Raw genomic sequence first — 24721 nt, forward strand, 5'->3', positions numbered from 1 at the left:
TCAGGCCTTGGAGAAAGTGGCCGTGGCGCCGGCGGGGCCCCCGGGGGCCGTGCTGGGCTCCTCGGCCCAGCGGTTCATGCAGCGGCGCCGCGCGTTCATGAAGAAGTTGCTGACGGTGTTGAGCTCCAGGCCGAGCTGCTGCGAGATGGTGACCTGCATCTCCTTGGACGGCCGCTTATTCTCCTTGAAGATGGCGATCAGCGTGCGCCGCTGCAGGTCGGTGAACACCAGGCGCTGCTTCTTGGGCTGCAGCGCGCGCTCCTTCTGCTGCTCCTGTTCCTTGCGCTTGCAGGCTGCGGGCGAGCGGCGGGCGGGCGAGCGGGACGCAGCGCCACCGTGTGGCAGGCCGGGGAGAGGCAGGCGGCGCGCACCGTCGAGGAGGAGGAGGAGGAGGAGGAGGAGTGGGAGGAGGAGGAGGAGGAGTGGGAGGAGGGGGGAGGAGGAGAGACGCGGGGAAAGGTGGATGCACCGAGGGATCCAGGGAGAGCCCAGGAGCAACGGGAATGTGGGCAGAGGCGGAGGGAGGGATGGCGGGAACACGGGACGCACAGAGACAGGGAAACAACAAGGTCAACAGGGAGACACCAGGAGGGCCAGGGTGCAGCCAGAGGGTGGTGGAGACGGAAGGGAAGGTGAGGACAGGCAGGGAAAGCAGAGGCGGTGGGGTGGGGGGAGGACAAAAAAGGGGACATCGTGAGCACCCCTCGGCAGGCATGGCCACCACCCTCTCCAGCCGCCTCCATGGCGCCCACTCGCACCCTCCAAGCATCGTGTACCCCCAAACCCCATCCTCCCCTCAAATGCTCCCGACCTAAAGAACCACAGAAATAGGTGTTGGTAACTTTCTCTTCTCCTTTCTGCAGCCCCAGCCTGGCGGTACTGGGGAAATGACACGGAAACAGCACATGTGAGTTTTCGGCTCATTGTAGACTTGGGTGAGATAGTTGGCTATGCATGGGTCTTGGGGTGCGTCACAAAACCCAGCAGCCTTCCCATAATCGATGGGCCAACCAGGGTCTTTCCGTTCTTTCGGAGTGAAGGGGAGGTCTTGCTATGTTGCTGAGGCTGGTCTCGAACTCCTGGCCTCAAGCGATCCTCCGGCCTCAGCCTCCCAAAGCACTGGGATGACAGGCTGTGTGTCACTGCAACTGGCTCCGACAACCAAGCTCAGCGATGAGCAGCAGGGACACTTGCATGAGGCCGGATACCCTCAGGGACCCTGTGAGTCCACAGCCCAATTCTGACATCTGAACCCTGCCTCCTGCCCGTGCCCTTATCCACATGGTGAGACCACGCAGACTTGGCCTCCCTCTCTCTGGAGGTCAGGAGGAAGGAGACTGGAGAAGGAGGGGAGAGAGCGGGGACCGCCTCTTCCTCTCCCAGCTGAGCAGGTCACCCAGCCGGCACGGATCAGCTGCCCCACAGCCCGCAGACCAGGAGGAAAGCCAAGGCTCAGGCTGGTGCGGCAGGGCAGAGGCGACTCTACTCTTCCTGCTCCAGCGGCAAAGTGGACCCCTCCCCTCAGTGCAGTGGGCGTCAGTCGGTAGGAGACACAGGCGTCCCGACCGAAAAGCTGGGCCACAAGTCAGGCGGACTCATCTGTGGCATCAGCTTGAAACTCCACCAGAATCTGTTTCTCTCCCGAATCTGGTCTGGGGCTGTGGTGCTGGAGAGGCTGCTCTGCCCTGGTCTCTCTCCAGGAGTCCCAGCTACTCTGTCGCCCCCCCGCAGTGGCCAGTGGTGCAGGTGGTACCAGTGGGTCTCTGCTCCCAGTCTCTTCTCCGTGCCAGCCGTGGTGGCCTGCTGGGATGGCACAGAGAGCTTTTCTTTCGGTTGCAGAACAGCCTAGAATAGATGACGTGCTCGATAAATGTCCCCACACGTCTGTCCACAGAAAGAAATGAACGTTCCCTCTGCCGTGACTCACGTCTCGGGTGTGAGCTGACACTCAGTTCACTCCCTCGGACCTGGAATGTGTGGGGCTTATAACTGCGGTTTCAGTTTGAGACAGAGTCTCGCTCTGTCACCCAGGCTGGAGTGCAGTGGTGTGATCTCAGCTCACTGCAACCTCCACCTCCCGGGTTCAAGCGATTCTCCTGCCCCAGCCTCCCGAGTACCTGGGATTACAGGTGCCCACCACCACGCCTGGCTAATTTTTTGTATTTTTAGTAGAGATGGGGTTTCTCCATGTTGGTCAGGCTGGTCTCAAACTCCTGACCTCAGGTCATATGCCCGCCTTGGCCTCCCAAAGTGCTGGGATGACAGGCATGAGCCCCCGCACCTGGCCCCAGTTTCAGGTTTTAGGATTCAATGCAACTGATGCCTGTGGATTACTGCACATTTCAGAAATGCGTCTAACATCAGCCGGGTGTGGTGGCTCATGCCTGTCATCCCAGCACTTTGGGAGGCCTAGGCGGGTGGATCACCTGAGGTCAGGAGTTCAAGACCAGCCTGGCCAACATGGTGAAACCCTGTCTTTAAAAAAAAAAGAAAGAAAAAGAAACGCGTCTAACATCAAGGAAAGAGGGAGGGAGAGAGAATGAGGGAGGGAGGAGAGAGAGAACAATGGAGAAAAACAGTGCGGTGGGGAGGAATAGACTCAGAAGAAACCGACCAGTCAGGCAAAGCTATAATTACTGTTCCCAGAGGCTAAGAGAAAAATGCCGTATCCGTGAAACACGTGCAGGATGCTGTTAAGTAAGAGGGACCATCAGAGAGTGAGAAGATGCTCTTAAAATGTGAATATCCAACAGCCAGAGTGAAATAATCCCGTGTAAGGACTGGGCAATCAAGTGAAGCAGATGTCCCAGAAAACAGAGCCGAAGCAGCTGCCAAGATGGGGAATGAGAGAAAGAGAATGAAAAGTTCGAAGGCGAATGAAGATGAAGCCGGGTTGCCACCTGATCAAGAGACAGTTCTAAAAGAGAGGAAGAGATGATCACACAATGAGGAAAAGCAATCCAGGATTGAAAGGTGAGTTTCCAGTTTAAAGGCAGTCAAGTGCAGTGGCTCATGCCTGTGATCTCAGTACTTTGGGTGGATGAAGCGGGAGGATCGCTTGAGGCTGGGAGTTCAAGGCTGCAGTGAGCTTGATTTCACCACTGCACTCCAGCCTGGGTGACAGAGTAAGGTGGAACACTTGAGGTGAGGAGTTCAAGACCAGCCTGGCCAACATGATTAAACCCTGTCTCTGCAAAAAAAAAATTAGCTGGGCATGGTGGCAGGTACCTGTAATCCCAGCTACTGGGGAGGCTGAGGCAGGGAAGTTGCTTGAACCCAGTAGGCAAAGGTGTGAGCCGAGATCACACCACTTCAATCCAGCCTAGGCGACAGAGTGAGACTCTGTCTCAAAAATAAATAGGCTGGATGTAGTGGCTCATGACCATAATCCCAGCACTTTGGGAGGCCGAGGTGGGAGCCCAGGGGTTTGAGAGCAGTTTGGGCAATAAAACGAGACCCCATCTCTACAAAAAATTTAAAATTAGCCAGGCATGGTGGCTCACACCTGTGGTCCCGGTTATTCAGGAGGCTGAGGTGGGAGGATCTTTGGAGCCCAGGAGGTCAAGTTTGCAGTGAGTTATGATCGTAACATTGCCCTCCAGCCTGGATGATGGAGTGAGACTCCAGCTCTAAAAAAAGGGGGTGGGACATCAAGTCCTCAGCTAGTCAATGAAAAAGACACTCAAGGCTCATTGTTGAAGAATTTCAGAGCACCAAGAATAAAGAGAAAATCCTAAAAAGCATCCAGAAGAAAGCCAGATTCACGCAAAGGATCAAGAATCAAAGCAGCTTTGGGTTCTCAAAAACTAGCAGACAATAGAGCAAGGCTTTCGAAGTTCCAAGGAAGAATTATATTCAGCTAGAATTGCTAAATATCAAAACATCAAGCATGAAGGTGCAATAAAGATATAATCAGATGTTCGAGGACTCCAAAACTTGACTTCCCACATACACTTTCTCAGAAAGCTACTGGAGGATGTGTTCTATTCAAACGAGGAGGTAAATCAAAAAAGGGTGGTGTGGGATTCAGGAAATGTAATGCAACATAGCTGAAAGAGAAAAGGGATTCTCTAAATGAGAGTGAGGAGGACTCTGGAAGACGGCTAGACAAAAGGACCCAGGGCGCATGGAGGGCAGCCCCATCCATATCAGAGTTGACCTAATATGTGTGGAAAATCCTATTGAGTTGGTTTTAAATTTTGTTGGGGAGTGTGGGAAGAATTTTTGTTTGGCAACTGTCAACTCCTGGAAAATCAGAGTTCTGCAGGAAAGGAAATACAATCCTAGTACTCTACATGGCTCAGCTGTGGACAGTACAATCCTAGTACTCTACATGGCTCAGCTGTGGACAGTACAGTCCTAGTACTCTACATGGCTCAGCTGTGGACAGTACAATCCTAGTACTCTACATGGCTCAGCTGTGGACAGTACAATCCTAGTACTCTACATGGCTCAGCTGTGGACAGTACAATCCTAGTACTCTACATGGCTCAGCTGTTCACCAACACCATAGTAATGTTAGTTACTAAATGTTCATTTAGGCAACAGACTGTATTTGTAACTATACTGAGAGACTGACAGAGGGGGAGGGTGTGGGTATGGATTTAGAAAGATGGCAAAGGAAAACCTGAAGGATAAACGGTGTACCAGGGCCTTTTATGTAGGAAAGGAGAGGCAAGAACCACTGTTTATATTTTATCTGCATAAAGAAACATGGAAGAAAATGCAAAAAACTGAATTGATCTCTCACCTCTTTGGCACTTGGCCACTCTGTGAGGGTTATGGGAGAGGACCCAGTCCCCCATTCTTTCAGAGGGAATACTGAGTCAAAACTCAACCAGGAAGAAGGCTGAGCGAGGTGGCTCATGCCTGTAATCCCAGCACTTTGGGAGGCCAAGGCGGGTGGATCACCTGAGAGTGGGAGTTCGAGACCAGCCTGACCAACATGGAGAAACCCCATCTCTACTTAAAATATAAAATTAGGCTGGGCGTGGTGGCTCATGCCTATAATCCCAGCACTTTGGGAGGCCATCGAGACCATCCTGGTCAACAAGGTGAAACCCTGTCTCTACTAAAAAATACAAAAATTAGCTGGGCATGGTGGCACATGCCTGTAGTCCCAGCTACTCGGGAGGCTGAGGCAGGAGAATTGCTTGAACCCAGGAGGCGGAGGTTGCGGTGAGCCGAGATCGCGCCATTGCACTCCAGCCTGGGTAACAAGAGCAAAACTCTGTCTCAAAAAAAAAAAAAAAGTCAACTGGGGCTTTGAAATTCCAAGGGAGGCCCTTCTTGCTTACCTGTTGTAACGCTTAATTCATTCACTCATTCTTTCACTTACCAATTTATTCAAATTCATCCTACATTTACGGTAGGGACAGAAATGCCAGTGCTCCTCTGAAAGCTCACAGGATCTTTGTGTCAAGAGCTTTCCGTGTATCTCGTCACTCAATCCTTAACAGTAATTCTTGTTTTGTTTTGGGACAGGGTCTTGCTCGGTCACCCAGGCTGGAGTGCAGTTGTGCAATCACGTCTCATGGCAGCCTTGAACTCCTGGGCTCAATCGATCCTCTCACCTCAGCCTCCCAAGTAGGTGGGACTATGGGTGCACACCGCCACATCTGGCTAATTCAATATATGTGTATATATATATATATATATATATATATAGGCCGGGGTCAGTGGCTCACGCCTGTAATCCCAACACTTTGGGAGGCCAAGGTGGGTGGATGGCCTGAGGTCAGGAGTTCGAGACTAGCCTGACCAGTGTGGTGAAACCCCGTCTCTACTAAAAGAAGTACAAAAATTAGCCGGGCGTGGTGGTGGGCGCCTGTAATCCCAGCTACTCGGGAGGCTGAGACAGGAGAATCACTTGGACCCGGGAGGCAGAGGTTTCAGTGAGCCAAGATTGTGCCACTGCACTCCAGACTAGGGAACAAAAGAGAGACTCTCTCTCAAAAAAACACACAACATTATATATACATATATGTGTGTGCGTATATATGTACACACACGTATATATATAAAATATCTTTATCTATATTATATATTTAATTATATATATATAAGAAATGTGGTCTCACTACCAGGCTTGTCTCTAACTTCTGGGATCAAGCAATCCTCCAGCTTCGGCTTCCCAAAGTGCTGCGATTACAGGCATGAATCACAGCGCCCAGACTCAATCCTTGCAATCATTCTATAAGGCAGGGGTGTTTCTCCTTATTACACAGAGAAGGTGAGCCACCCCGCAAGCCTGCCAGCCAGTCCCATCAGGGCCGCCCACACACCAGAGTCCACTGGCCTAGGTGGGGGAGGGAGGCGGGGTGCAGACCGTCCCTTTCCCAACCCCTCCCAGGCTCCAATCTGGTGCCTAATGGGGACCCCAGAGGCCGAGGCTGGGGGAGGGGCCGGGCCTGGCAGAGTCTGGAAAAACTTCACGTTTTGTCGATCGCAGCAAAAAGAGGCTCTGCCGCCCCATTCCCGGCGTTCAATCTAATTACAGCTCCTCACAGCCCCGATCGATCCAGCCGGAGCTGTTTACCGCGAGCAGCTTTGTCGTCGCTCCCATCCCCCACGGCCGCCGGCGGAGGTGTGAGTCCGACTGGGGGGCCGCCTGGACGCCCCTCCGTGCGCCCCCTGCCCATCACCATCGCCACCTCTCCCCCGTCAGCACCCCACCCGAATTGGGGCCACCCCCACGCCAGCCCTGAAGGCCACCCCGTGCCAACCCCAGAGGCCATGGTGGTTCTGGGCCCCCTGTGCGGAAGTGAACACTGAGGCTGGGAGAGGAGGACTGAGGGGCTCGGAGTGGGGACAGGGAGCCGGGAGGAAGCCCTGGACTAGGCCCTTGTACCAACCACCAGCCTCATGCTGCCAGGGCCCGCCATTGCCACCTCTGCCACGAGACCTCCACAGTCTCCAGTGCTGCCAACATCTTCACCACTCCTGCGCCACGGGGTCAGTGCTATCCCGTCACACCCTCCACATCACCTCCACTCCAGCACCTCCTCTTCCATCACCTCCACCTCCTCCTCCTCCAGCGCCTCCACCTCCAGTTCCCCCTCCTCCAGCACCTCCACCTCCTCTACCACCATCTCCAGCACCTCCATCACTCATTCCTCCATCACTTCCACCACCTTCACCACCTCCATTACCTCCACCACCTCCACCTCATCACTTCCAGCTCCATATCCCTCACTTTTACCTCCATCACCTCTACCTCCACCACCTCCATCTTCATCACCTCCACTTCCACCACCTCCACCTCCACCATTTCCACCACCTCCATCACCTCCACCTCCACCACCTCCATCTCCATCACCTCCACCTCCACCACCTCCATCTTCATCACCTCCACTTCCACCACCTCCACCTCCACCATTTCCACCACCTCCATCACCTCTACCTCCACCACCTCCACCTCCATCACCTCCACCTCCACCACCTCCATCTCCATCACCTCCACTTCCACCACCTCCATCTGCATCACCTCCACCTCCACCACCTCCATCTCCACCACCTCCATCACCTCCATCTCCATCATCTCCATCTCCACCACTTCCACCACCTCCACCTCCACCATTTCCACCACCTTCATCACCTCTACCTCCATCTCCATCTCCACCTCCATCTCCATCTCCACCTCCATCACCTCCACCTCCACCACCTCCATTACCTCTACCTCCACCACCTCCACTTCACCACCTCCATCACCTCCACCACCTCCATCGCCTCCACCTCCATCACCTCCACCTCCACCACCTCCACCTCCACCACCTCCACCTCCACCACCTCCATCACCTCCACCTGCATCACCTCCACCTCCATCACCTCCACCTCCACCACCTCCACCTCCACCACCTCCACCTCCATCTCCACCACCTCCACCTCCACCACCTCCATCACCTCCACCTCCATCACCTCCACCTCCATCACCTCCACCTCCAACACCTCCATCACCTCCACCTCCACCACCTCCACCTGCATCACCTCCACCTCCACCACCTCCACCTCCACCACCTACATCACCTCCACCTCCATCATCTCCACTTCCATCGCCTCCACCTCCATCACCTCGACCTCCACCACCTCCATCGCCTCCACCTCCATCACCTCCACTTCCATCACCTCCACCTCCACCACCTCCACCTCCAACACCTCCATCACCTCCACCTCCATCATCACCTCCACCACCTCCATCACCTCCACCTCCATCATCTCCACTTCCATCACCTCCACCTCCACCACCTCCACCTCCAACACCTCCATCACCTCCACCTCCATCACCTCCACCTCCATCATCATCACCTCCACCTCCATGATCATCACCTCCACCTCCACCACTTTCATCACCTCCACCTTCATCATTTCCACTTCCATCACCTCCACCTCCACCACCTCCATCTCCACCATCTCCACCTCCATCACCTCCACCTCCACCACCTCCATCTCCACCATCTCCACCTCCATCACCTCCACCACTGTCACCAGCTCCACCTCCGTCTTCTTCACCTCCACCATCTCCATCACCTCCACCTCCATCACTTCCATCATCACCTCCACATCCCTCACCTTTACCTCCATCACCCCTGCCTCCATCGCCTCCCTCTCCACCACCTCGACCTCTGCCTCCGCCACCACCTCCATCTCCACCACCTTCCACCTCCCCGCACTTCCCCCATGATCTTTCTTTTACTCACCCCTCCTCTGTTTTCTTCACCTCCCCTAATCTCCTTCATACCCTCATCAACACCGCTGAGCCCCATCCTCACCCTGGGAGTCTCCGAGTATGTGGCCAGCTCTGGATAGTCAGCCTTGGGTTCCATCACCACCAGCCACTGGTGATGGAACCCGAGGCTGAGTATCCAGTGCTGGCCACATCCAGAGTGGCCCCAGACACAGACCCTGGCCAGCAAGCTGGAGGAGGAGCGGGGCGGGGCCAGCTGGCAGGCTTGCTCCAGGACCCGGCCTGTCCCATCCTCCTGCAGGCCTCAGTCCCCTCCTTTGTAAGGATGATGCACCCCCTTCAGGCATGTCCAGGTGCAGGCCAGTCCTCTCTGGGCTCCTGAGCTCTTCCGGGCCCTTCCTTCTCCTCACCCACCACCAGCTGCCTCTCCCTCCTGCCTCCCGCCCTGGCCTCACTGACTCAGCTCCGCCTCCCTGGCAGGGTCCAGCCTCAGGGCCTTGGCACGACGGTTCCCTCTGCCTGGGTGCTCTTCCCCACATCCCCTCCTGCCCCCCTCAGCTCCTCCCAGCCTCTGCTCAGGTATCTCCTTCCCTACGAGGCTACCCTGACACTCCTTGTCTAGTCCCACAGCTCCCCGTCACCCCTCCCACCACCTCTTCTTTAACTTTTTTCCCATAGCTCTTACAGCAGTTCACCCGCTCTGTCCGGGGGCCCCATGAGTTGCGACAGGATGCCCATCCCCAAAGCCAGCCCTGCGCCTCCTCCAGGACGCCAGGGACTGATGCTCTGATTCCAGCAGCAGTCACCCCCAAGACAGGGTCTGATCTGAGAACTCCAGGTGCCCCGCCCGACTGGTCTCCCCAACGGTTATCAGTCTTTTTGGAATCTAAGGATGAGGAGGATCTGGGGCTGGCTCCCGGGGGGTCCCCAAGGCCCTGAGAGGAGTTCACAGATCAACCAGAAGAGACAGAGACTCCACGCCCACATCTGAGACCAGTAATGGCGGCTTTACCATAGTGTCCACCCTCCCTACCCAGGGCACCGTCCAGGGCCTGCCCCGCCGCCCCAGTACCAACAGGGTGGTGTTTTATTTGCTGTGCAGGTGGGATCCAGAACTCTCCGGGTGGGGGGCCCCGGGGGCGGTCCCGGGGGCGTGGCCACCCCTCGGCTCAGTCACCTCTGCCGTTCCCGATGTGTCCAGCAGAGGGCAGCCGCCCCCGCCCCAGCCCAGGAAAGGGCCAGGGCTGAAGGCATTTCCTGCAGACTCCCTGGGATTGGGCCCCCACACACCAGCTCTGTCCCCCTTCCTGCCTTTCTAAAAGGTGCTGGGGGCAGCTGACCACCCCAGGGCACAAGAAGGTGGTCTGATCTGCTGCCCTTAGCCTCATTTTCCCCAGCTGTAAGATGGTCTTGATCATGGCTGGGCTGTGGGGAAGGGATTAGCCAGAGAAGTGCTTAATGAAAACGGCAGGGCTCACCTGAGGCTCCAAGCTCCCAGCTGGGGCTCCCTGAGAGGGGCTGGGCTCTGGATCCCCCTGCCTTCCCACCGCCACGCTTCCCCCTCCCTCAAGCAAGGCCTTGAGACTTGGGATTTCTCTCGGGATCTTCCAGGAGTGGGAGAAATGGAGAAACTGAGGCCAAAATTAGAAAGTTGGGTCATTCCTGGGCCGGGCGAGGTGGCTCACGCCTGTAATCCCAGCACTGTGGGAGGCTCAGGTGGGCAGATCACCTGAGGTCAGGAGTTCAAGACCAGCCTGGCCAACATGGCAAAACCCTGTCTCTACTAAAAATACAAAAGTAACCGGACGTGGTGGCGCATGCTTGTAATCCCAGCAACTCTGGAGGCTGATGCAGGAGAATCGCTTCAACCTGGGAGGCGGAGGCTGTGGTGAGTCGAGACTGCATCATTGCACTCCAGCCTGGGCAACAAGAGTAACACTCTGTCTCAAAAAAAAAAAAAAAAAGAAAGTTGGGTCATCCCAGCCAGAGAACTCCTACACATTCCTCAAAGCCCAGCCAAAATGGCCTCTCCCCAGGAAGTCCTTCCCTTCCCTGCCAGCAGAGCCCGGGCTTCCTCCTCCGGGACTCCCACCAGCCACTGTCCCTCCTTTCAGCCTCGTGGAGACTGAGACCTTTCTGTTGCCCAGCGCGGAGTGCAGGTGTGGCAGTGGCTGAGTGCTCGTGCAGCAACTCACCTGTCCCTGGGTTGCCCCACACGAGGGTGGTGGAGCATGGAGGGGGTCTCAGCCCAGCTGAAAGGTCCTGCTGAGGACGACCCGCAGCCACTGCGGAGGAGCGCCGGGCGGGAAAGTGGGGGTTCCCCAAGTGCCCTCAGCAGAAAGCTGGCAGCTGAGCGGGAGCCCTGGATTCACTCACTGCCGCAGCCCAAGCTCCGGCCCACCTGTCAACCCCATCATCCTGCAAGAGGGGACCAGCCCCTCCCCCATCCCCCCTTCCCCATCGTCCTCCAGGAGGGGACCAGCCCCTCCTCCCATCCCCCCTTCCCCATCATCCTGCAAGAGGGGACCAGCCCCTCCCCCATCCCCCCTTCCCCATCGTCCTCCAGGAGGGGACCAGCCCCTCCTCCCATCCCCCCTTCCCCATCATCCTGCAAGAGGGGACCAGCCCCTCCTCCCATCCCCCCTTCCCCATCGTCCTCCAGGAGGGGACCAGCCCCTCTCCCCCTCACCCCTCCCTCCCTCTCCCATGCCCGCTCTTCTTTCTCTTCCTCCCTTTCCTTCCTTCTTTTTACCTTCCTTCTTCCCCTTCCTTCACTCACTTCCCTCGCATCCCCCTCTTCCTTCTCCTCCTCTTTCCTCCGCCCCCTCTTCCTCTCCCCCTTCATCCTCCCCTTCATCCAGAGGCCTTTGGAGGGCTGTGCTTCTCACGGGGGAGGCTTAAGGTGCAGCATCGTCACGCCCCTGCGTCCTACAGCGGGCCCGTGGGTGCCTCCGCACCAACCTGACCCTGGCCACGTGCGGGCTGAGGGTGCCAACCTCCATCCACTGTCGGGTGTGCCTGCGTGGGGCTGCCTGAGGCTTCCCAAGTCCCTGGTGGGGAGGAGGGCGAGGTGTGTGTGTGTGTGTGTGTGTGTGTGTGTGGCGTGCACAGGCTCTCAAGCACGATGGGGGGTCGGTGGCCCCGAGCATCCAAACCCCCCACACCAATGACTATTACAGAGCTGTCCCCATTCTGGGCGGGAAAGCAGGAGTCAGCCTGCGGGGCCCTGGAGGGGCGGTGGGTGGGCCAGCCGATCTCAGCGTGACATCCGTTTGTGGGTACAGCAGTCACGCAGCGTGGACGTGAGACAGGAGGGCTGAGCCTGTGGAGAGTCTTGGGGTGAGTGTGGGTTAAGTCCGCAGAGTGGGATGCACATCCCTGTCCCCTCAACCCTGGGGTGGCTCCTCTCTGCCTCGCCCAGCTCCCCTCACCACTGGGGCAACGGAGACCTGTGGGGGGCTCCACGGGCTGAGTGGTCTTGAACGCACACCTGGGCTCTCTGGACATCGGCTTCCTGGTTTATCAAGTGGACGCAGTGACCCAGAACCCTGTGTCCCCGCCGGGCAGCAGTCCCGAGAGTCCTCAAAGCTGTCTATGCATGAAGGAATGACACTAAAGCACAGACTGGCGGCGCACTCATTCATTCATTCATTCATTCATTCACCAAGCAGCTACTGGGCAGACTGGCAGCTCATCATTCATTCCTTCCTTCCTTCCTTCATTCATTCATTCGCCATTCACGGAGCCGCTACTGCGTGAGGCCAGGTAGAGGCAGGTCCAGGAGCTGGGCTCTGCTCCCAGTCACGGGGGAGTGGGAAGCTGCGGCTGGGACTCTGTTCCCAATGAGACAGGCCAGCTCTGCTCTGAGTCCGGAAAATGGGGAGGGAGGACGCCTTCGGGCGGGTATTGGGGGGGAGGCGCGGGCTCCGCTGGGCTCTGCGGGGCCTCCGAGTGGACACACACGTGGCTGGAGGGAGGATGGACTGGAGGACCAAGCCCAGGCGGTGGGACAGCTGCACGGAGGGTCCCCGAAGCTCAGAGGACGCCAGCACTCTGACGCCAGGGTGGCACCAGGAGGAGGGGGCCCTGGAGGCTCCTGGGGGTCCCCAAGGTCCTGGGAGGAGATCAAAGACCAACTAGAAGAGACGGAGACAGCCGGGCGATGCCCAAAGCGGGGAGAAGAAATGGCCCCAAGACGCAGCGATGGTCGATCCACGAGCGCATCCCCCATCCCTGTGTCCGACTGTCTGTACAGTGCCCCAAACCAGCAAGCCACGCGCATCCACCCGCCGTCCGCCTGTGCCCCAGCGTCCTGGAGCCTCAACCCCTCCCTCCGGCCACCTCCGGCACTCAGACAATTCAATACGGAGCCCAGTCTCTGGCCGGGATGTTGACCGGTTTCCTTGGTGACGCGTCCTGCCTCGGCCGCCAGCTGCCCGGCCCCAGATGTGGGGTGCACTCACGGCCCCCGTGCTGGTGTCTTGTCCCCCTGACCACCCCCCCATGGCCTCTCCAGAACCGACACAGTGGGTGACTTGCCCAAGGTCACACGTCCAGCTACTCTGAGGGGCCTGAATCACAGGACTACCCCCTCCGTCTACACCCGCATCCCTGGAGGAGCCGGAAAATTGATGTCCAGGGGTGGAAAACCGTGGAACCTTCTCGAAGGCGACGGGGCTGAGTCATGCCCCAGGCAGGGACCCCCAGAGGCCTCCCTAGCCGCCCCTCATCTGGCCCCACTCCGTCCCCGCTGTCCGTCCCCCCTGGGTGGCTTCCCCTCCCCACACCTGCCCCCGCCCACATCTCGGGTGACCTCGGAGCCCACCTGGGCCTCCGTGGGCGCCCAGCCTTGGGAGGGGTCCTGCCTCCCTCTTGCCCCCAACCCTCTCCCTCCAGCTTTTCCCGACTGCCTCCCCTGATGGGATTTTAATGGCTGCATTTTCAAATTAGTTCTGAGCCTTTCAAAGACTTCACCGGGAAACTGGCTTCCCCCTGGAGTCTGGGGCTGCCCCTCCCTCGTGGCTCCATCTGGAGGTTGGGCCGCCGTGGGGTGGGGGCACGGGGGTGTCAGGGGGCAGCTCTCAGCCCGGGACACTCAGCCACGGAGCCCCCCCCCCCATTCAGGCACCCTCATACAGGGGCAAAGCGAGTTGGCAAACACCACACACGCACGAGGCGTTGATTAAAGGGAAGAAATGTCACGGAGACGCGGCGCCCGCAGTGAGAAATGATTTGAAAAAGATGACAGGAAAGGAATCGGCGATAAGCCTCGGCCGCAGCGGCCACCCAGAAAAGGGGGTGGGTGGGGGGGGCAGCCCAGCGTTTCAATTATTGGGAAATTAATCCTCGGACAAACACACGCTCGCAAAAACGATCCGCCCCGGACCTATTCACTGCGGCCGCTATGGTGACGGAGGACGACTGGAAACGGCCTTAATGTCAGCGGGGCGGGGACGCGGCTCGGGAAGGCCCGAAACCGACGAACGGGGGAGTACTAGGCGGCCGGCAAAAAGGCCCAGGACGCGCAAAATTCACGGAGCGTCTGCAGCTCCCCTTGCTCTTAAAAAATAATAATAATAATAAAAGGGAAGATAAAAGAATGTATCCCCGGAGCTGCCTGAGGGGAGCCTTTTGCAAGACGGAGAAACAGACCGTGAGGCACAGAAGGGAGGGGACTGGAGGCCCCCCGGGCTTGCATTTAATTTTGGAACCTGGCGAATGTGTTAACTTTTGCAAAATAATGTAGTTTTTTTTTTTTTTTTTTTTTTTTTGAGATGGGGTCTGTGTTGTCCAGGCCGGACATGATCACGTCTCACTGCAGCCTCGACCTCCCTCACTCAATCGATCCTCCTGGCTCAGCCTCCTGAGTAGCTGGGACCACAGGTGTGCACCACCACATCTGGCTAATTTTTTTTTTTTTTTTTTTTCTTGGTGAGATGGAGTCTCTTTCTGCAGCCCAGGCTGGAGTGCAATGGCAGGATCTCGGCTCACTGCAATCTCTGCCTCCTGGGTTCAAGCAATTCTCGTGCCTCAGCCTCACCAGTAGCTGGGATTACAGGCACCTGCCACCACGCCCGGCTAATTTTGGTATTTTTAGTAGAGACGGGGTTTCGCCGTGTTGGCCAGGCTGGTCTCAAACTCCTGGCCTCAGGTGATCTGCCCACCTCGGCCTCCCAAAGTGCTGGGGTTACAGGCGTGAGCCACCGCACCCGGCCGGATCCCTCTAATTAAACCATTTTTTTTGTAGAGATGGGGTCTCCCTATTGCCCAGGCTGGTCTGGAGCTCCTGGGCTCAAGTGATCCTCTTACTTTGGCCTCCCAAAGTGCTGTGACTACAGGCGCAAGCCTCCCGGCCTGGCCAAAAGAATGTAGACTATTTTAAGGAACCAGGGAGGAAAAACGAGGCAGTGGAGTCGGGGAGGAGGCGCGTGTCCTGTGCTCCCGCTGCACTGGAGCTGAGCGCACCCAACATGGCCGAGGTTCTGGAGCGACAGACGGGGTAAAAGGGGGAGGAAGGCCACTCGCGCCCCACGGGCGTGATTTCCCCGGGGGTGGGATTCGGGGGTGAACTAGCGGGCCCTGCTGGGAGCTGCGCTTTTCTGCCGAGCCCCGCCAGTGACCCTGAGGCTCCGAGGCCGCAGGCGCGCACGGTCCTGGGTCCCGGGTCTCCTGGCGCCGGGCTGAGGGTGGGGTATGGGCGCGCTCCGGGATCCACACACCCGCCAAGGACCGACCTGTGGAACACGGAAGCCCCAGCCCTACTCGGCGGCTTCCTGGGCGCTGCGGGACGGCCTTTGCTGGGTGAGGGAAACTGAGGCACAGCCATTTCCTATTCCCCAACCCCAAGTCCTTGGACGGGAAAGGGAGCTTCGTCATGCGTCCCACACCCTGAGGGTCGGCGCGAGGTCTGGCGGGCGCGGCTGGGGGCGCACGGAGGGTCTCCGGATGGCGCAGCCGCTGTGTCCAGGGAGGGCGGGGGTTCTTCCCGATGTCCCTGCACCCCACTTTGGGGCCCTGCTTGCTCAAGACTCTGCCTAGGGGCGCACGGGGGCCCCGGGTCAGTCTGTACTCGTCCTAGTGTGAATGTGGGCGTCTACACACGTGTTCCCCGGGTGCGTCTGCACCTGTGACCCGCGCGCGCCTCTCCAGCAGCCCGCGCCAGGCCCATCTCCGAGCCCTTGTTTCTCTCTGCTGTGAATCTGTGGTTCTGTGCTCGTGACTCGGTAGCTCGGTGGGGTCCTTCATCGACCCCACATCCGCCCACTCGACAAGGCTCAGGAAAGGGGCCGGCTTCTCAGCCCCCCTCACATCGGCACCTATTTGGCAGAGGGGAAACTGAGGCTGTAGGTGCCCCAGGACTGCCCAAGGTCAGGTGAGTCTCCCTGGCTCCTGGTCCAGCCTCTCCCCTCCCCCACCAGTGCTTTTCTCCCTATTGATCAGGGCCCATATTTAATTAAGAACTTGATTCCAACCCTCCCCAGCTCCCTGGTTAAGCCGGGCTGCCTGCCGGGACTTACAGAGGCCCAGCCTCCCTCCTAACAGCCGCTCAGGACTTTCCCACCTCCCTGCCTTTGTCCCTGCTGGTCCCACCGGCCGAAGTCCCCTCCCACATCCACGCGGGGGGCCAGGGTCGCGCACTGTAGGCCGTTACAGGAAGCCACATTTGTATCTTAGGGCTCTGGGGAGCCACGGGGCAGGGTGCCAGCCAGGGGGCCACGAGCTCCAAATCGGTCATGAAAAGCCCTCTTAGAATGTGGGGGAGACAGCATCGGGAAGGAGGAGTGGGCTGGGCGGGGTGGCTGTCGCCTGTCATCCCAGCTCTTTGGGAGGCTGAGGAGGGTGGATCATCTGAGGTCAGGAGTTCGAGATCAACCTGGCTAACACGGTGAAACCCCGTCGCTACCAAAAACACAAAAATTAGCCGGGCGTGGTGGTGGGCGTCTGTAATCCCAGCTACTTGGGAGGCTGAGGCAGGAGAAGCGCTTGAACCCGGGAGGCGGAGGTTGCAGTGAGCTGAGATGGTGCCACTGCACTCCAGCCTGGGCGACAGAGCAAAACTCCATCTCAAAAAGAAAAAGAAAAAAAAGAAGAAAGGGGAGTGAAGTTGGGAGACCACGGAGGAGGAGGAGGAGGAGGAGGAGGAGGAGGAGGAGTAGGAGGAGGAGGAGGAGGGGGCCATGGTAGTGGTTTAGACTAGAGTGGTAATGGTTGTAGGAGCAGCACAGAATGGGAGGGAGACTCAGGGAGAAGAATGAACCCTTCATGATTAGTTCGAGCACTTCAGGCTAAGTGGACTTCAGAGCCAAATGCCAGCTCCAGCCCGTCACCACTTCAGCGACTCCCCCAGACCCCTCTTTGATGTGGGGGTGAGCGTCTCTGTCTCCCAGGCTACAGACAGGAATGATTGGGACTGAGGCCGGTGTTGGGAGGGGGAGGTCTGCCAGGGAAAGCAGAAGTGGGGGTGGTCCTGGGGGCTCTGAGCTGGACTTGATGAAGCTGGGACCTGGCTCCCCCCTCCTCTCTGGGAGTCTCCAGGGTGGCCTCCCAGGGGAGGGGACTCACACGCCCACAACACGGTCACACTTGGAGGAACTTTGGGGGAAGCGCAGGCCTCACCGTCCCTAAAGGATGTGGCTCTCCTGAGGTGGGGATGCGGAACTGGTTGGTCACCTGTCCCCACCTGAGGATCGCCCCAGTGGCTGGGAACCTGGAAGGCACCACCACCCCCTGGTCCCTTCTCTGTGGTCCTTGCCCTCAGTCCACCTCCCAGCCTTCAGTCCCCAAATGCCACTTGCCTGGAATCCCCCCACCAGCCTTCCGTCCCCAGGTGTCACCTGCCTGGAATCCCACCCCAACTCTGCTGGAGGCCAGATAGCCTGGGCATTCCCTGCCCAGTGTCAGACCCACCAGACTCAGTGGGGTAGGGGGCCTGAAACCCCCACGCCCCCGTCCCGTTAAGGCCTCTCCAGGCAGAAGCTGGCTCCGGATCAGAAGCAGTGCGGGGCTCTGGCGAGCGCCTTTCTCCTCACCCTCAGCCTGCGACTCCGTAGGGTGAGCATGGGAACCGCATCGGGCTTTAAATGTCTTGGCCGGGGGTGAGCTGAGGAGAAGAGGGCTGTGGGCACCCAGTGGGACCCCTCCCCACCTCAGAGCCTGCCCTCCTCTCCCTCCCCCTCTGCAGGGAGGTGGGAACCTGATCCCTGAGTCCTTGGGCTGCTCCATCCCAGGCCCTGAGGTTTAGGGGGAGGGTGCTGGTTTGGTGGCAGCAGAGTCACCTGTGCCTTGAGGACAGTCCCACAAGGGTCTGGTTCTCCCAGCTTGGGCAGGCCCTAGGTTTGTCCGCCTTCCGTGCCTCCTTGTGGGAACCTGCGGTGTCCCCTCCAGACCCCCGAGCCCCTCCGGCACCTCACACACCCTCTCCAGAGTGATCTCATTCTGTCCGTTTCTCAGATAAGTAAACTGAGGCTCAAGCCCTTTTGCCCAGGATCAGCCAGGGACAGAGCCCAGGGGAGACCCAGGTCTCCAAGGCCCCCGACGCTGGCTATCTCTACTGGCTAGTCGGGCTGGGCATCTTTCTCTGGGGTGTCCGTAAGAGGTGTGGACTCCTTGCAGAGAAAAGTGGGTTTCTTGCAAAAGGCGCAGGGATCTTTACCTCCCTCCTCTCTTCCCCTTCCTTCCCTCTTCTCCTCCTCCTCCTCGGCCCCTCATCCCTCCTTTCATCCAGAGTTTGGGTGGGGCTGTCCAGAGTGCTTGTAGTGGGCGGACACCTGTCCCTTTGAGGGGTTCCTGGATTGCCTCTCCCATGTCAGCCTCAGCCCTTGATGCTGGCATCCGGTAGGGGAAGAGGTGGGGGAGAGAGGGCGGGAAGGAGCCTGGGTGGGGAAGCGGTTCTGCCGCTACGTCCTGCCCAACTCCACCCCCGAAGGCCCCCAGTCCCTGGCATCCCCCCACTCACCCACCACCGAGCAGAGTGCCCGATCCCTGCGCCAGACGCCCTCAGCCTGCAGCTCCATGCTGGATGCTGATTTTTGTCCCTAGGACAATTTGTCCTGCTTAAGGGCAAAGCATCCCATCCACCTGTGGGGGACCTCCCTGCCTCGGTTTCCCCCACACTGGGCTCCACCATCCTTCAGGGATTCTGGGCTCCCGCCTCCCCACGGTGCCCCCGGGAGGAGATGAGGCCCTTCTTTACCCGCCTGCACCCAACTTTGTATTATCCAGATACATATTTTTTCTGATCAGTTACAAAAAATACTCTTCCTCCGGAGTTGCAATTTAAACAATATTTGAAGACGGCCGAAGCTATCGACCCGGCGACGGTGATGAATTAGAGACGGTAATTCGAATTCATCGACCGCCCCCACCCCCGCCGAGGAGCCCGCCCGCCCCTCCCCCAGCCCCTGTCCCATAATTACTGTTGGAGACGGCGCCAGGGGAGGGCTTCGACCAGGCGGCAGCGCCGAAGCTGCGGGACTCGGAGGACCTTGGGGTGGGGGTGGGGTGAGGCTCCCGGCCCGTGGGAATGGCTTGGGGGCTGCAGGACTCCCGAACTAGAGGGGCCCAGAATCTGAGAGTGTCAGACCCGGAATTCGGCGCCCCCACGCGCACATTTTACAGATGGGTAAACTGAGGCAGGTAGACTAGGCAGTGGGGCCGGAAATCCAGAGTTCTGCCGTGGGATTCCTTGCGTGCTTTGGTGAAACAAAGAAACCACCCATTCCTCTCTCCCCGGTCCTACCCCATGATGGGGAAGGAGGATGCGGGGTGCGCACAGGTGGCCTCCAGCGCCCCGAGTTCCCTTCCTCTCTCTGTCTCTTTTCCTTTGTCTCTGCCTCTCTCCCCATCTCGCCGGCACCTCTGTCCTTCCCGGGCTGCTTCCCTCCTCCCGTCGTGTCTCCGCTCTGCGTCTCTCCCCGCACTCTCCGGTTCCGTCTCCCTGTCCCCCATCTCCACCTCCATCCACCTCCCTCTCCACCCCTCTCCCTCCCTCCCTGTCTGTACCTGCGGGTCTCTCCCTCCCTGTCCCCGTCTCCCTCGAGGCCCCGGCACCCAGCGGGACGCTTGGCAGCTGCGGAAACGCGTGGCCGACCCTAGCCGGGCGAGCGCGCGAAGCGCGACCCGGGGCGCAAACTTGCCCGGGGAGGCCCGCGGCGCCTGCGGAGCGGGGGATGGCGACGCAGGAGGAGGAAGGGCGGCAAGTCCTCAGCGCCGCTGCGGGGCTGAAATGGGGCGGAGGGGGCCGAGTTCCCTATATGAGCCCGGGCGTTCGGGGCGTCGCTGTGGAGACCGGGACGCGCCCCGCCGCCTCCCTCTAACCGCCGCGATTTGCCGCCACTTAACCGCTTTTCATTTGCGCAGCGACCGGAACTAAAGGCCTCGGCCGGAGCCTAATGACCCCGCGGCCCTCGCCCGTGCCACCTCATGCGTCCCAGGCGGAGTCCGGCGGTGTAGACGCGGCCCTCAGCGCACCTGAGACGCCACAGGTGCGGAGCGCTAACGGCGTGAAGCGCGCGGCCGGGGAGGCAGGGACGGTGCTTTGCGGGGCCGGGCGGCGGGGCCACGGTGGGGACGGCGGACCCGGCAGGGACGCGGCGGGCAGGGTGGTCCAGGTTTACCGTCCTCAACACCCCAGCGCCCCTCCGGGGACTCGGTGGTGCCAGGCGCAGCGCCCACCCCTCCGGTCCCCCACGCACCCCTGAGACGGCGGCGACTGTTGTCACTCTCCCTTCCTCGACGGGAAGCCCGGGAACCCAGAGCTGAGACTGTCGTTGTCACAAGTCAGGAAGGCGAGGCACAAACGCAGGCTGTTTCCCCACCTGAGACTCCACACGCGGCGGGAAGGGGAAGGCGGCGGCCTGGATGGCGGTGGGGCCGGCAAGAGCGAACACAGACGGGGTGCAGGGCAAGCAGGCGGTCTCCAGGTCTCCACGCAGGGCTGGCGGGTGCTGCTGACCCGGCTGCGGGGACCCCCCCCATGGGACTTGTCGCCTGCGGTTTGTCCTTCTGTGACGCTCTGGCCGACGTTTTCTCTGGCCCCCAAATCTGCAATTCCAGTAGCGCGATGTTGCAGATTGGGTCATGTTGCACAACGTGACAGTGAGAAAAATGGAGAGTGCGTGGACCCCGGGTGCACCCAGGTGGACACAGTGCCCCCAAATACGTGCTGGGGAGGAGGCAGGAGGCGGTGGGTATCGCGATGAAAAACCGTCCCTGCCTTACTGGTGTGATGGCAGCCACTTGGTGTCTAAAAGTCACAGCTAGGCCAGGTGCGGTGACTCAGGCCTGTTTAATCCCAGCACTTTGGGAGGCCGAGGAGGGCAGATCACCTGAGGTCAGGCGTTCGAGACCAGCCTGGCCAACGTGGTGAAACCCCCGTCTCTACTAAAAATTAAAAAAAAAAAAAAAAAAAAAAAAAAATAGCCCGCTGTGGTGGCCGGTGTCTGTAATCCCAGCTACTTGGGAGACTGAGGCGGGAGAATCACTTGAACCTGGGAGGTGGAGGTTGTAGTGAGCCGAGATCGCACCACTACACTCCAGCCTGGGTGACAAGAGTGAAACGCTGCTGAAAGAAAGAAAGAAGAAAGAAAGAAGGAAGGAAGGAAAGAAAGAAGAAAAAAAGAAAGGTAGCAGCCAGGCGTGTGCCCTCTGCCACCGGAGGCCCCGCACTGCACCTCACCTTGAGGGCCGTGGCTGGGTGAGGATGTGACCACCTGTCTGTGATGGGCACACGGGTATCTCTGCATGTGTCATGGGGAGAGGACAGACTCAAACCGTCCAGGTTCACGTGACCTCCCTGGGCACAAGATTATCCTGCCACAGTCAAAAGACAATTTATTTTCCAGTGCTCCAAAGTGGAGAAATCTAAGAATCCCAGAAAAGGTTCCAGCTAGTCATCTTGCTTGCTCTGCAGAAGGGGGAAACTGAGGCCAGCCTGTGGGTCCAGGCTAGGGGGCGTTGTCTGGTCCCCCTGGGGTGGAGGGAGGAAATGGCTTGTTGGGGAGGAACAGCAAAGGCGCCCCGCTGTCCTCTCTTCCCTGCCCCCCTGCCTGGCTGGGCTGCCTTGGGGCACAGCCACAACCCCCCCAGCGTCTTTGCTAGTGGGGCGCCTCCCAGAGCCCCCGCCTTTCCTGCCCTTGTGCTCAGAGAAGCGATCGATCAGGCGCCAGCCGCCGCGGCTATTGTCCCTGTGCCCCGGGTGGGCAGCCCCTCCCCAGCACCACCAGGGAAAGTGACCCCCACCTAGGCCAGGGGCTCTCCTGCACCCCCACCCCCCGCCTAGGAAATGGGGGCCTGGCTGGGCTGGTCAGAGGGCAGGTGTGGACTTAGCTGTTGTCAGCTGGGAAGGAGGAGGGAGGAGGGTCCCCAGGGGGCCGGTGGCTGAGTGTGAGACAGAGACTGAGGCAGAGAGACAGAAAGGGAGCAGAGAGAAGGAGCAGGAATAAGAGAAACACGGAGAGCGAGAGAAAAACACAGAGATGCCAGCGTGTTCCGACCCAGAATGGGGAGCAGTAGACAGGAGAGACCAGAACCCAAAGCCAGGCGGGCAGGGGCGCGCGCACCCGAGCCAGGGCCAAACTGCGCGGGGCGGGCGCCGGGGCCGGGTGTGAAGGCCTCTGGGCCGCGCGAGCCGAGGGTCCCCCGGGCCGCCCCTCCCCCGCCATTCTCGGGTGACCTTTGCCAGCGGCCGGAGGGGAGAGGGAGGGGGTATCGATCGCCGGGCCGAACTACAAAGAAGCGCGCGCTGGGGCAGGGGGGGATGAGCGCGGGCTCGGTATCTGCTGCTGGGCTGCAGGCGCCCGCTGCACCGTCTCGGAGCTCTGCGGCCCGGGGCTGGGGGCTCAGCAGCCCCTCTCCACCAGTGCTGGAGGAGGGGAGTGGCACCTTAGCTGACAACAGCAGCTCGTTCGGGGACACAGCTCCCCTGAACAGGCGCGCGCGCGCGCGCGCACACACACACACACACACACACACACACACACACACACACACAATGAGCTTTCCTGAGGGCGGCCTGGGGAGGGCTCCAGGCCTCCCAGCAGTCCAAACAGTACTAGAGAACCCCTACCTGCTCCTGAAAGGGCAGAAGCGGCGACAGGGGGGTGGCGAAAGGCGGCACAATCCCTTTTTCCCTTTTGGCAACGGTACAAACGGGCAGGGGCGCGGATAGCGGTCTAGCTCCCTGCGAGGGGGTCGCGGGCGGCCGGGCGCACGGGCGGGGCTTCGGGAGCTGGCCCTGGGCATCAGGCCGCCGCCAGCTAGGTGCTGGGGCGTCGGGCCCCGGCGCCCCACGGGTCTGGCCAAGCGCCCCACGCTCCTACCTGCCAAGCGCAGCGCCGACATGCGCTGGAACTCGGGCTCCTGCAGCCACTTCCACATCCTGCGGAAGGTCTCGCGGCCGGATTTGAGCTTGCTCCACGGCTTGGGGTTGCGCAGCAGGTCGGAGAGCGTGCCCTGAGAGCGACACAGGATGCGCTGCGCGAAGATCGCCTGCGGGATGCTGTAGCGCTTCAGCTCCGCCGTGATGCGCTGCGCCACCTCCTTCGTGTTGATCTCCTCGGCCGCCGCGCCCGCGCTGGGGCCGCTGCCGCCCCCGCCGGGGCCGCCGCCTCCCCCGTGCGGCCCGTGCGCCCCGGCTGCAGCCAGCCCGCCCAGCGGCGCCAGCAGCCCCGCGGCGCTCCCGCTGCCCGCTCCGCCCCCGCCTGTGCCGCCACCGCCTCCGGGCAGCCCGCGGGCCAGTGCGTCCTCCGCGCGTCCCAGCAGCGCGGCGTGAGGCTCGAAGGCGGCGGGCGGCAGCAGCTTGTCCCCGGCCAGGTGGCCCGGCGCGCCGTAGCCGGCCAGCGGCGGGGGCGGCGGCGGCGGCGGGGGCTGCGGGGCGCCGTGCAGCGCGGGCGGCAGCGCGTTGGGCAGCGGCGACAGCGGCGACCCCATGGCGGGCAGCTCCTTGCCGTAGGGTCCGTAGAGGTGGCCCACGGAAGCGAGCGCCGCCCGCTCGTCGCGCATGAGGGTGAAGCTGCCGCTCACGCTGGCCGCCAGACGCTGCGGCGGGGGCGGCGGGGGCGGCGCGGCCGCCGGGTGCGGGTGCGCGTGGGGGTGGCCGCCGTGTGCCCCGGCCACGGCCGCGGCCGCCGCGTGCTGGTGGAACTTGTCGGCCACGGCCGCGAGCGGCGGCAGGTGCTGCAGAGGCGTGAGCGTCGTGTAGGTGCCGCCCAGACCCGGCGCCTCGCAGGCCATGCCCATGGCGGGGTGCAGCGGGCCCGCCAGCTCCCCGCGGAAGTCCGCGCCGCCGCCCGCGCCGCCCGCGCTGCCCGCGCCCCCGGCGCCCCCGCCGCCGCCGCCGCCGTCCAGCAGGCTCGCCATACCGGCCACCAGGCCCGGGCGCCCGGGCGCCACCAGGCCGCGGTGCTGCGCCGCTGCCGAGCGCGCGTGGCCCGGGCTCAGCAGCTCGCCCGCCTGCGCGTGGGCCACGCCGTGCAGGCCCCCCAGGCTCTCCAGGCTCAGCTCCATGCTCGGCCGCCCGCCCGCCGCGCGCGCTCCTCAGCGCCGGCCCCGCGTGCTCAAGGCTGCCGCATGACTCCCGCCCGCTCCCCGGTGGCTGCGCGCGAGGCTGCCCGGCTGCGCGGCGCACGGCCCGGCCCGGCTGCGAGCGCGGCCACCAGGATGTGGCAGGGGAGCGGCCGCCGGCGCCCGGGCCCGGGTCTGACGTCAGCGCCCCCGCCCACCTGCTCCCGCCGCCGCGGCCTCCCGCAGCCTAGCTCCCCGCCCGCCCCGGGCCCCTCGAGCACCAGGCAGGTCGGAGTCGGGCAGACTTGGGGCTTCGGCGTCCCCCCGGGCCGGCCGTACTCGGGGGACAGCGGGCGGGGGGTCGGAGGACAGACTGTCCAGGTGGGGCTGGGGGCCTCGATCCTGCGTCTCCGGTTTCGCGTCTCCGTGTGGTTCTCTCTCGAGTCCCGAATGTGGCTTTCCTGCCTGGAGCCCCCAAGTCCATCTCCAGGGAGTTTCTGGAAGTGTGGGCTGGACGGTCGCCTCGGATGCACGTGT

General features: G+C 60.8%; 1 protein-coding gene across 1 annotated transcript; it reads right to left on the reverse strand.

Annotated features, from left to right (window-relative positions):
• Positions 1-24187, reverse strand: ONECUT3 (one cut homeobox 3). Its single transcript, XM_012435794.2, has 2 exons — positions 23002-24187; positions 1-293 (listed from the first exon to the last, which is right to left on the reverse strand). Exons 1-2 carry the CDS (start codon positions 24185-24187, stop codon positions 1-3), a joined length of 1479 nt encoding a protein of 492 aa, XP_012291217.2.
• Positions 24188-24721: the final 534 nt, after the last annotated feature.

The sequence above is a fragment of the Aotus nancymaae genome, unplaced genomic scaffold (assembly GCF_030222135.1).
Source record: "Aotus nancymaae isolate 86718 unplaced genomic scaffold, 86718_ANA_hifiasm-v0.15.2.pri h1tg000124l, whole genome shotgun sequence".
Classification (NCBI taxonomy): Eukaryota; Metazoa; Chordata; class Mammalia; order Primates; family Aotidae; genus Aotus; species Aotus nancymaae.